The sequence below is a fragment of the Fukomys damarensis genome, unplaced genomic scaffold, assembly GCF_012274545.1.
Source record: "Fukomys damarensis isolate Sample0158 unplaced genomic scaffold, DMR_v1.0_HiC HiC_scaffold_24, whole genome shotgun sequence".
Lineage (NCBI taxonomy): Eukaryota > Metazoa > Chordata > Mammalia > Rodentia > Bathyergidae > Fukomys > Fukomys damarensis.
Window position 1 is genome coordinate 28140842 of NW_022900936.1, and position 13794 is coordinate 28154635.

The 13794-nt window shown below is 34.3% G+C and overlaps 1 protein-coding gene across 12 annotated transcripts in view; it reads left to right on the forward strand.

The window, feature by feature from the left end:
* Positions 1 to 13794, forward strand: part of Robo2 (roundabout guidance receptor 2) — a 1584609-nt gene that overhangs the window by 1410767 nt on the left and 160048 nt on the right. For all 12 annotated transcript variants that reach the window (XM_010645674.3, XM_010645673.3, XM_033768136.1 and 9 more), the window contains 2 exons: positions 4 to 124; positions 10644 to 10782. In XM_010645674.3, coding sequence (XP_010643976.1) covers positions 4 to 124; positions 10644 to 10782 — 260 coding nt within the window. The remainder of the gene's footprint in view (positions 1 to 3; positions 125 to 10643; positions 10783 to 13794) is intronic.

The following is a 13794-nucleotide window of genomic DNA, read 5'->3' on the forward strand; positions in this document are numbered from 1 at the left end:
CAGATTCGTGGTGGAAAACTGATGATCTCCAATACGAAGAAGAGTGATGCGGGAATGTACACCTGTGTAGGCACCAACATGGTGGGAGAAAGAGACAGCGACCCAGCAGAGCTGACTGTCTTTGGTAAAACTCTCTTTGGAATTGAAAATTGCTATTTATAGTTTCCCTTTCCTTTGTTTTAAGATGTTTTTTTAACACTAAATAAACGCTATAGATGAATCATTGCTCATTATTACCAATTAGAATTGTTTAGTTTTTAAATTTTTTTTATCAGTCTGGTAAAATATTTCTCAAATTCTTTTTTGTTTTTTTCGTACCGGGGATGGAACTTGGGCCCTTGCACTTGCAAGGCATGTGGCGGAACCACTGAGCCAAATCCCCAGCTGGTAAAATGTTGATGTTGAGAAAAACTGTAAAACATTAGTCACTTTCTTTATTGTTATAATTGAAATGTTTTGCCTTTCACCGAAATGTAAAAAAATTACTGTTCTCAAAATCTCTTTCAAATATTACCTTCATCTAATGTTTATCACTCCTCCCACTTTGATGCACTTATCATATATATACACAAACATACATAGATATGTGTGTATATAAACATGCCTTGATATATCTTCACTGCTGCAGATACTATATGATTTTTTTAAATTCCAAGGTATTATTGTGATATTTAAATGACTTTTCAATGCTGATAAGATAATCCCCTGATTCTATCCATGACATGATAGCATCCCTGTTTTTGATCACTCCTCCAGGACATGCCCAAGTGCAGCCTCAAAGTCTTGTACTGGTCCCTAAAGGAATTTCCTTCACGGTTTAGGAGGAGCCCACGCAAGTGCCTTCAAGGAAAGAGGCATATTCTGATTTCCATTACATTTGAAGGTTAAAGTTGTACTTTATGAGTACGTTCCAGAGTGTAGCCTTCCCTGTGCAATCACTCTGAGTACTGTGTAATCTCTGATAATACTCCCTGTGGATACTAAGCTGCTTGGAGTCCCAAACGACAAAGCCATGAGAAATCCCATAATTCATTGTAAGAATGAATAGCAAAAATAAAATTGTTCAATATATGCATGTAAATTTCTGTCCTTCAAAGCTCAGACAAGTATAAGTTTGCACGTAAATGTTATGCAGTTGTCTCTTAAAAGACTCACAATGTACTGTACCCTCTAATGAATAAAATACAGTTTTGCCGGGTAAGATGGGAAATTAGTGGTCACTGAGCATTAGCACTGAAAGCCCATAAGTATAGCTCTTCTGTTTAAAGAAACACTCATTGCTATTTTTCTGTAACTGCCACAAGCTTTGGATTAGAAAAACATGTATTGTAGCAGGATAGATGGCCTTTAGAAGAAAATTGAAAGATTTTAAGTCATTAACTAGGCAATTAGACTTACCAATAATGTGTCTGGATTATGAAATATTTACCTGCTTTCCCTAAAGACATTATGAGAACTGCAGGAGACCCCTAAACATGTCAAGAGTTATGGGGCAATTTCTAAATTATTTGGAAAATAGCTATCAACCAAAGAGATTGAATTTGTCTAAAAGCAGTTTCTCTCAAAGAATTGATTTAGGAAGATGAGAAATGTTTATCTGTTGGTGTAAACTAGTCAGAACTGACCTAAAGGGTTATAAGTTGAGGGGAAATATTAAGGGAAGAACTAAAAATTTCATTACTGTTTTGAAAATAACATACAGACTTAGAAGACAAATACAAATACGGAAGATATAGTCCAAATCAAGAATGTGACAAAAATTGTGTGGGAATGATCCTGTCTTTTGTTTGATTCCCTATTGTTAAAAAATATGAAATAAGCAGTGTGCTCTTCAAGGGGATGTCGGCTTTTTTTCACTTTGGTGCTCTTACCTTCAGGACATATTTTCAAAGGAACCTCTATATATTTTACTGTTGTTAAATATCATCACTTCTTATCTAATATTTAAAAGCTGGTTACATCTCACACTCTAGCTCCATTTTATTTTCATGTTTTACCAACTCCATCATGTAACGGTCATAGTCACTGTATACTCCAGAGGACTTTGAGTGTCTTTTGCAACTCCATAAAAAGTGACTGATGATATTGAGTTGCTCAAGAAATTTAATGGATTTATAACTTGCAAGGACATAGAAAGGAATAAATGTTATTTTTTCTTATAGCGTAGTCATCTACACACTGAGACAAGTTGCTTGAAAAAAATTCTCCTTTCTTCAAATATTCAGAGTGTTTAGGAAGCATGCTTGGACTCAGACTTGTTGTAGTTTTCACATTTATTGTTAGAGTGTTCCCTTTTGACAAGACATGATGAATGTAAACCAATTTTCAAAAAGTTACCGTGCCATACTCCATGAATTATCTGTATTCTGTGTTCTTCTTCAATATTTTCTGTCCATGACCATTTTTATTAAATGGATACTATAAAATATAAAAGTTAAAATACATTATTATGGTGTAAAATGACAGTAAAGTCTATGGCACAATCTCTAAATCCCTGCAGTTTATTTTTGTTAAGTCTTAAAGATCCCAAACTCAATGAAGCTAGAGTTGAAGTACTGTATACCATTAAATTTCTAAATATGATTTGATTTCAAATGTTTGCTATCCAAAATCTGTTATTTAAAAAAAAATAATAAAAATAGCATGTATATATTTCCTAATAATTTTACATCTTTATTAAAGTAATAAATGAAAGCAGATTTTTTGTACACAAATTGTAATATATATCACAGGTATTACAAAGCATAACAAAAGATATCATACACCATAGTTTTCCAATTAACACACACACACACTCTTCAACATTGAATGTGTCTAAGTCTACTTTATCCTTTTGGTTCTAGTATCTATTTCAGTATTTCTACATGTATGTGTATTCCTTTATTTATTGATGTATCAATTACATACTTTGTTTTATCTTTTATTTCAGAAGGTAATTATTTGTCCCACTTATATCTCCTCCATTTTCTTCTTTTGAATTCCCTCTACCCCCGCTGCCTCTACTCTTTCTAGTAAAGTAACTTTAGGGACATTGACTATATTATTAATATTGAGTGAAATATTTTAATTGTAAATATTATCAACCATATGTTGTCTTATATTATTGTAATTGCAGTTCTCTTCTGATGCTATATTTGCTTTTCTGTGAATTTATAATAATCAATTTTTCACTTATTCTATAGCTGTTGTAAATTCTTGAACACCTACATTCTCTCTTTCACTTGGCGATTAAATAGCACCCCCATGGCTTTTTGGCGATCTCAGACTTCCCACTGGATCTAACTGGGATGTATATTAGATCTGCTCCAGAAACTTTGTCTTGGTTTGTCTTTCGTCTTTATTATGATCGATCCCCTACTTCTTGCATGTTGTATTTGTTTTGTTATCCCCTCTATTCAGCAGTGTTTCTATCTTGCTTTCTGCTCAATGGGACTTGAGCACATTCCAAACCAAACTGTTTTTATTCTAACCAGATTTTAAGTTACAAAATTTAAGTATAAAAATAAACTTCTCAAAATATTAAAATTTTCCTTCCAGTATCATTTATCCTGGTTGCTCATGAAAAGTCCGCTGTGATTGTTTATTGTATTCCTATGTCTTTACATGTAATCATGTTTCTTTTTTTCTCTTTCCAATATTTTAGTACTTTCTTTTTGCCCCAGTTTTATGAAAAGCTTTCACTTGACACTATTTCTTTCCCTGTATACACTCTAGGAAAACAATCTCAATCATTCTGAAAACTATCAACTGAAACAACTCAACAAAGTTTTTGCTCTATTCTTCTATTTCATTTCTCTGTCAAATGTATACTTATTAATTAAATGTTATATCTTGTAGGCCTTCCTCTTCTCTCAGTTTTCCTATAACAGTATCCTTTCCTTGTTTCATATATTTATATTTTCTCTTGTCTGATAAATCTTTTGAACCTTGTTTTTAAATTAACTTTTGTGACATATCCCTTCCTACATTTCTTTAGCTGCTTTCTACCTGTACTCTCCTTCATGAATTGTTCTACTTTTTGCACTGAAAGACTTCTATAAATAGCTTGTGTGCTCTATTGCTCACTCATATGTAATTGTTGCTCACTAAAAATATCATTAAGACTTTGTGCCAGCCAGTGGATTTCAGTGTGGGGTGTCCAGATTGGGAAGTAGCCAGTTCACTAAGGATGGGGCAGAGATTGGGGCTGATGATGCTGATTGCTGATTTTCAGTAATTGGATGTGAAGGAAATGTGATGAATGACAGGAAGTAGCTGAGATATGCACTGCTCAAATTGTGGGAAAAGTTAACTCAAGCCAAACTTTTAGAAATATCTATATTTTAAGTATATTCCATGATTTTCATGCAAGAATTCAAAACATAAGATGTGGATAAAATATTAATATGATTGTCAGGAGATATGTAATTCTCTTTTTAGTATATTTCATCTATACCTACTATGTGCTAAACCCTGTTTAAATTCTATTTAAATAGAGTATGTAATGACATTCCTAGACAGGGCCTTTGCTCTGAAGTGTACTCTCATATCTTGTTATCAGCAAACATGAAATTTCACCTCTAGAATATTTACTTATGTGGAATTGCTTCCTAGGGTGATCGCACCCAGGTAAGAAAATTTTTTGCAAGGAGAAATTAATTTAGTCAGAATTTATTTTATCACATCAGATGGCATGAATCCAGTTACCTAGTCTTTCCTGGGGGGTGGCAAGGAGGAGGACTCAATACACATTCAGTAGCTATTCGATCCACCTTACCCTCATGCATGCCCCATTAAATAAAAGGAGATCTATGAGGACAGCCATCTGAGTTTCTCATTTAATAGACACAGCAGTGTGGCAGATGTGACTGGGGCAGTTGAAATGAAGACAAGGTTTACAAGCAGTGGCTAGCTCTAATGTCCTTTTATTGCATAGCTTTGTCATTACAGGATTTAAAGGACTCTACCTATACAATTATTGCCACAGTACTACTTTTACAATGTCAGGCAGAGTTTATTTTAAAATTGCTTAGGTCATCCTAGAAATAGTTTCATGGCACAGCCACTGGGGATTTTATAACCCTTTTCAGAGAATGCATACAATTGAAAAGAAAAGTTTGTTAATTTCCTTCATTATAGCATATAAAAGAACCCTGAGATATTATGCAATCTTTCAGACTTAAGGCATTTTGTGTAAATGTGAAGATTTTGCTTTCTGCATATTATTGGCATGACTATGATGAGACTGGGCCAGGGATTTAGCTCAGTGGTGTTGCCGCCTACCTCGAAAGGGCAAGGTCCCGAGTTCAATCCCTGGTTAAAAAAAAAAAAAAAAAACTATGATAAGAGTTTGTATTAGCATTTATTAGAGCCACATATAAAGTTGGATTTTCCACAATGTCAATTTGTAACTAAATTAACAGGACTACTTGAGAGCTATATTTTACACAGCAATACACTGGCAAACAATACTAGTGTCTCAGGAGAGATTAAGCTTGTAAGCAAGTTATGCAGGTGATTCAAATCCAGTTAATCTCACAGAAAAAAAAATGTTAATTGCATTGGCAAAGGCATTGCCTCTGATCATTCCACAGTTATATAATTAGGGATCAGCTCATTCAAGAGCGACTTTAATCTAATTGATAAGCAGTCAGCAAACAACCCTTGAGATTTTGCCCTCTCTTTTTCAATATGTGGTCAGACATAGGTGATACAAGGGAAAAATTAGTGACCTTATTTTGACATGCCTTAAAATTAAGCTTTCTTATTTTTCAATAATTCAACATTTCTCATACATATTTATTTTAATTGTGCGAAGTTTCATGGACATAATCTGTGGGAATTAATGAATATTGAGAGATATTATCCATTTAATAGATTGTTCTATGATCAACTTACTTTCTAACCCTGTAACTTTTGACACAAAAAAAGGAATCTCAAGAGACTTTCTTGTAGTCTTCACAATTATGTCTGAAAAGCGATTAGCTTTGCTTCATATTAAAACAGTAGCCACTGCCAAGGCCAAGCATTTCAAATATATTTATTTCCCACTCGTATAACTTTCTGGTTCTGAGATTTTCTGGAAATAAAACCTGATTGAGGACAGTGGTAAACAATGGTTACAAATTTTTTTCTTTAATTAAAAACTATTAACGATATTTATAATTTTTAGCATATGGTGTTCTGTAAGCAGTTAGGAAAGTTGTAAAGCAGAAAGTGACTTTAGTAGATAGACATAAAACATTTGGTATAATGAATACTACAACTTGGAGATACGTACTAGGAAAGATTTTATGGGAATTCTCAGAACAATACTTTAAAATTTGTCAACAAACTCCAGTATATCTTTAAATTGCACATTACTTTGTTGATAGATATAACCTGTTTCTCCAGTTAAAACCCATTTAATGTATCTTGAATATATAAGTGATTTTCATCTCAGTTGTTTTTAGCATCTAATACTTCCTATCAATTGAGTCATATTCTCTATCATGAGCCAACATGAGGCTTCCAAAATTCCTCTATCATACACGCTCCTGTAGTTATCCAGTTGCTAAGCAACTGGACTCTGCTTGTGGGCAGTACTGAAGAGAGAAGGACATTGTGCAGGTCTACACTCTTGCTGTGTTCATCAGGACAGCAGTGCGGGTCCAGTGTCTTGCTCCTTCTTGAAATTATAAATCTGGTGCTTCCACGTGTCACCATATAAAACAATGAGAGGCTCACAACATGCGTGATAACCAAAACCACCTTAAAGATCCCTATCGGTGTGCTCTAAGAGGTTAGTTAGTTTGTAACATGTCTAATGTCAGTTTTGCTTTTTAATTACATTTTGCAGTATTGTTATGGGTACATATTCAGAGAAACACACAGAAACTTTGCCTGAAAGATATGTTGTGTGTGTGTGTGTGTATTTTAATACAACTAGACACTTGTACTGTATTGTAGTTTATTTTATATTCAGCATAGTGCCATGAAAATACACCATACTAAAAAAGATAGTTTTGCTATTCTGATGACTTCATAAATTTTCAATGTATGGATTTACCATACATTTTGAGATTTTATCCTAAAATCTCTCATTTTCCATTTTTTGTCAGGATTGCTGCAATCCTACACTTTTCTTATTTTTGTTGTGCTTATCAATTATCAAAGCTATTTCTCTGCATGGTTCTGTATTGCAGTGTTTATAAGTAATGCTTACTTTGATTCTTTTTCACTATTCACAATTTCTTCTTTCTTACTGATTACCATTATTGATGTACTTCTCTTGGTACATCTTGTACTGTCTTCCGTGAACATGACTCTAGCATCTTACTTTTACAAATAATATTGGCATTTAATTTCTGACCAAAAAGTCATTATTATTAAGAACTATTTTTTATTCTTTCTTTAGATTTTTAATTAAAACCCTATAACTAGAAATATTATTTTATTTCCCCTTTCTGTCATATAAGTATTGACCTTTGTCTTATTAATTTTGAACTAGTTTGACTTCAAAGAAGATAAATGTGAGGAACAATGGGGTTACTTAGACAGAAGTTGATATTTCTCAGACCCAGAATTCTCCATACATGCACCACACCCTCCAATTTTACTGTCATTATGTTCACATAGGTTATGGAGAGGTAAAATCTTTCAAGATTTACTTTTTACTCCCTACACATCTGACTGATCACTCAGCTTTTAATCTCTCAAGTCTGTCCCTTTTCCATGCCCTCAGAATGGAAGTGTCTTGTAAACTGAAATAAGTTCTTAAAAGAACTCTTTGACCTAATATATTGCTCCATGCTTCACTTCTATTTCATCCTTCACAGATCTGCCAATTAAAATTTTAGTCCCTTGCTTAAGATTCTTCCACAGCTTTCCCTCACCGAAGACAGAGGTCCCATTCCTTACACAGCCCACAAGCCCTCTGGTCTTGCCTGACCCCACATTCTCCAGCAGGCTTCACCTCCTGTCATCCCCCAATGACACTGAGCCGCTAGTCTATCATCCACCAAGCTCAGAGCCCGGCATAGAAGAGGCTTATACTAAATATGCTGAATGCCCGTGCGCATGAGGAAAGTCCTCTCTAGCTTGATCCTCTACATGCAAGTTTATAGTATAATATTACTGTCAACATCTTGATAAATTTTTTCAATATCAAAATGGTATCAGTAATGTTTTTAAACTTTGAGCCACTCTACTATCACATCAGCCTGTATTTTCTTTTTGTTTTTTTGTTTTGAGACAAAGTCATGTTAAGTTGCCCAAGAGACCTTACATTTCAGATCCTCCTAACTAGCTGGAATCATAGGTGTGGACCACTCTGCCCAGTGGCTTTAGTCTTTTAAATGGTGCATTAATACAGGTTTTTTAGATGGGAGGCATGAATAGCCACAACTGATAACATGAAAAATTCAATCCCACTGTCTATACTAGTGACTTATGGCTACTACGAGTAGCGATCAACACATATGGTGATTGTTTAAATTTATTTAAAAATTACAGTAAAAGACACATTGCCAGGAATCTCCCTAAAAATATTTGGCCTTATTTAAAGCACGTTCATACCCACATTCTTAGCATTTTCTGAAACCATTCTGAAAGTCCTGTTTCACAGATGCAGTGAGTGCTGTGGCCAGTACCATGTAAAGGAAAGGCAGGCTTGTGGGAACATTATAGCCTGTCCTCCTTTATTAACCTTCTTCACCAAATCTGACACTGTGCGACTTCCAGCTTTTCCACAAAGTCAAAATAACCATGAGAATCAATGTTTGGAATCTCTTCAGTATATTGGGGCAGCCGTGACAGCACAACAAAAGACAGGAAAGAGGATATCCAGAACTGCTTTTGAATAAGACAAGAAGGATGGGCTGGATGTATCTGAAATGACTGGGATTGTTTTGAGAGAGGAGTTAATGCAAGCATTTTTATGGTAATATTTTTACAACTTCAAGCATTTCCCATATTTCTGATCGCATCTGGTATATTAACACTTGGAACACCCATAAAGATATAATAATGTCCTTGTTTACTTACTGCCAGAGACAATAATTCAGTATCAAATACGTTATTTTTACAATAATTCTTCTGGGAATATAATGTCCTGAGTTCAAAAGGGTAGTTATAAATCATCTCATCACTTAAGTACACTTGTTCTGTAATTTAGGTGAGATATTTTGTTGCTAATTAATTCTGGTTACCTAAAGTCCTTAGAAGCAACCATCCTTGTCTCTAATTTTTATGGATTGTACACTTAACATTTTATGGACTCTACACTTAACTTTTTTTCCCATTATAAAGTCCCATTTGCTTGTTCTGTGTATGGCTTGGAGCTTTGCAGTCTCTGAATGCAGGTACTGGATATGTTCAGGCCTCAGTTTTGAACTCTACCATGTAATTTTATTGCAGTGATGCATTCATCTTCTTTCTAAATGCCAGTGATGCTTGACTTTTTTTACAACATTTCCATAGCAACTTATAACATTCATTTCTTAAGTATGGATCTTGACTTAGTACAACCATATAAACCTAGTCTATACTTTTAACATATGATACTTTAAGTACTTTTTCTTGCTGAATATGTTTCAGCTTTTGTGCCATTGTACTTATAACTAAATTAAAACCTTTGAAATTAAAGTCTTAAATGGCTAATTATAGCCAGATGGCCAGATAAATTGTGTCAACTCCCTATGGATCTCATCTTTCTTTTCCTTGACTTAGCTCTCTTTCTACTTGAATAACTAGCAATATTGGACTTGCCTATGATTTGAGAACATGTGCTGATAAATTTTAAATGATAAAATTTCCAATGTCAGACAATTATAAAAAGGGAAGAAAATGGAGAAAGAATGGAATTTTTGAGGGATACATGCAAGTACTTTTGTTTAATGTTTTTTGAGATGCTAAGAGTTTTATGGTTAGGAATTAATTTTCACCTTATTTTGTGTAGCGAGGTGCTAGAATACAATTTAGCAGGGCCGGGTAAGATTAACAAAATAGATAAATAAATAAATAAAATACAGAAGGACAAAGACAATGCTGCACCAAAAAAAAGTTAATGAAGTAAAAATAAGTGATCATATCAAACACATAGAAGACCTTTAAAATTATATATAATGCTAACATTTTGCAATGATCATGACAATCTTTGTATTAACTTAAATAACCAAGTAGACAACTTTCCTATACATGAAGCACAAACACTAATGGACATATCGAATCCAAGTTAGGTAATAACTTTCCTAGGAAAGTTTAGGTAATGTATGAAGACTATGTTTTCTTCTATTCTTAATGGAATGCTAATTTTTACTTCCTTTTTTATGTTTAAAGGTATTTCAACTTTTCGTTTTACCACTCTGAGACATGGTAATAGATTAATCATTTTAAAACTATTCCTATTTCTATTAAACTCATTGATTTTTATAGTGCTATCTATAAGATCTGGCTCAAGAATTTAGTAAAATAAACTTATTTTTCCATAAAGATTATGGCTTTATATACAAACCATAGTCACTCCTGTGTTTATAAATATTTATTTTTATTCAATTGTAGTATATACATAAGGCCTAAGATAGAATTGTGAACCTATGTACCAAAATTAAATAACACTTTCTTTACTTTTCCCATGAATGTAAGAGCATTCAGTTCATTTTACTGTTTTCTTTGTTTTTTCCCAGAACGACCGACATTTCTCAGGAGGCCAATTAACCAGGTGGTGCTGGAGGAAGAAGCTGTAGAATTTCGGTGTCAGGTCCAGGGAGATCCTCAACCAACTGTGAGGTGGAAAAAGGATGATGCAGACTTGCCCCGAGGAAGGTAAGGTGGTCATGTGACCGGAGATGGTTAGATTACCAATGGTTAGAAAAGAAAAAAGATGCAAAAGTCCACAGATGAGACACTTTGTATTTTGTGTTATTTTTCGTGGTACCAGGGTTTCCACCTTGGGCTATAACCCGGCCCTTTTTTGTTTTATTTTGAGATAGAATCTTACTAAAGTCACTAAGATGCTCAGCCTGGGACTTGAGATCCTCCTCCCTCAGTCTCCACTAGTTCTGGAATTCCTAGGGTGTGCCACCACCTCCAAATTGATACATGTCATTTCTATGCAAGCCACACAGCTGCTATTTGCATTTTATGGTTATTCAGACTTTGGACATCACCCTTTCAATGAACATCCACATTAACGTCTTTCACCGCTTCTGTTATCCCACAGTACCAAGAATTGCTGAGGTGTTATTTTGCTCACATCCCTTGTAGATGTGCCATCCCCTTTCTGCTTAAAATGTTACCCATCAATCCCACTTGCCTCCCTCGGCACCTGCCCTGTCTCCCCAGTTTTTCCTCCACACTGGATGCCATCTGCCTTCCTGCCCAAAGCTTCTCTCACAAGAGGCTGCTCAAAGAGCAGCTGAGTCCAGGGCCCTGAGAATGGAGAGACAACTGCAGGAGAAGGGAGCCAGTAAATGGCATCAGTGACATCACTGTCCCCACAGGAACTTCCTTAGAGACCTCCTGTTACTGTGCCCCTGTCCTTGCTTCCTGGGCAGTCTCTTCATCTCTTTCCTTACTTCCTTTCCCTACACCCTAAAACCCAATCTCTCATTTATCTACAGAATCAGACATGCGTTCATCGTCTAGGAATACACTGTGAATTTTTTTGTTTCCTATCCTTTCCCCTCTATCCTTTTTTCTTTGTGGTCAGTTAAATAATTCAAGTATTCTTTTTCTCTATATTAGGACAAAATCTATCTCTAATATATATATTTTTTTACTTTTTTCTTTTTCTTCAAACTGAAACTACAGCCACGGCACCTACTGCACTCATTTCTCTGGATGCAATTATGCATCCTGCATTTTGTTTTTTCCTCCGATCCTAAGAAATGACGTTTCACTCAAGTGATAGAAAGTAAACCTGTTGTCACAAAAGCTGTATGCATCTTGTGTGCTGAGTTTACTAAATTTATACCTTCATTTCAAAAACTGAATTCTGCAAAACCTAACCTCCACGATAGCTGCAATAACTTCCCAAATGCATCAGCAGCCTACTTTCAAACAAAGTAAACATTTCAAGTAGTCAGTAGAATTGTTCTTTGATTTCTTCTTCTTTGCAGCAAGTGAAAATACTAATCCAGTTAATTATTTTATAAAGCCAACTCTGCTTTGTTTTTGTTGCTATTGTTTGTTTTCTGTCATTTTACAGTGAACATCTAGGTTTAAAAGAATGTCGCTATCAGAAGCTTGTGAATATGAAGCTTCTCATGGCAAAGCAGAGTAAAAAGGAAGCAGTTTATAGAACCGAGTTGTTACCATTTTTAGAAAATGTGAAGAAAAAGTTTCTTTAATTTAAGATGCCATAATACATTTTAAAATGTTGACACAAGACTAAGAGAATCATTATATACAATAAAAATCACTGTAGTATAGACAGTGGTTAATTTTTTTATTACTGAGAATAAATTATTCCTCCCACTCCTGCAGTTTTTTTTTGTTTTGTTTTGTTTTGTTTTTTTAGATAAGGTCTTGCTATGTATTTCAGGCTAGCTTTAAACTTGCTATGTAGATCCGGCTGGCCTTGAACTTATGGCAATACTCCTGCCTCAGCCACCCTAATGCTGGTATTACAGATGTGCTCCATTATGCCCAGCTAATTACCATCCATTTTAAAATAACTTTTAATTTTGAATTTATAGGAACATGGCAAAGTTAGTAAGAGAGTTTCTGTATCCTCTGAACCTAGTTTATCTCGTTTCCAACGTCTAATTATGACTGTAAAATAATTGTTGCAATTAATTTAAAAAGTATGTATAATAATTAAATAATGTATAAACATTATTTGGATTTCACCAGCTTTCAATAATATGCTGTTTGTGCCATAGGACTCAATCCAAGAAATTTATTTAGTTGGGTAGCATAAGCTATTGCATTTACTTGTCAGATTCTCTTGTCTCCTGTGCTCTGTGACAAGTTCTTAGTATTTTTTTTTCATCACCTTGACAATTTTGCAGAGAATACTGGTCAGGTATATTATAATATGTGTGCCAAAGTTGAATTTGCCCAGTGCTCTTTCATGGTTGGCCTGGTTTTATGGCTTTTAGACAGAAGGCTCCTAACTGAAGCATCCTTCTCTTTGCACTTTAATCAGGGGTACGTGATGTATAAAAAAAAATACTAATGACCTTATCAATTTTTAAATGTTTAAAGCATCAAGTTGAGGACAGATTTATAAATAGAAAGTTGTCAGAGGTGGTTGCATTTTTAAATGTCTGTATTTTGAATGATGATAAAGTAAAAAAAAAAAAATAATTGTTTAGGTTGGCTTTTCCAAATTTACTACAGGCATGGTTCTACACCTGCCAATTTTAGCTGCTATTTATTTCTCCAAATCTTATGAAATTCATTTTAAAGTTCAAACAAATACTGACAAATCAAACAACATACAAGCTACATTTCACAATGATTGTTATTAAGACTTCTGAACAACACTCTCCTAAACAATCAATGGATTACAGAGGAAATTAAAGAAGAAATTAGACAGTTTTTACAAATAAATGAGAATGCCAATACAACATACAGGAATCTTTGGGACACAATGAAAGCAGTTCTACGTGGAAAATTCATAACATTGAATGCCCACACTAGGAAAACAGAGCGGGCTCAAATAAACAACTTAACGATGAAACTTAGACTCCTAGAAAAACAAGAGCAAGAAAAACCCAAAGCTCGAACAAGAGAGGAAATTATAAAGATCCGAGCAGAAATCAATGCAATTGAAATTAAGAAAACGATACAAAAAATAAATGAAACAAAGAGCTGGTTTTTTGAAAGAAT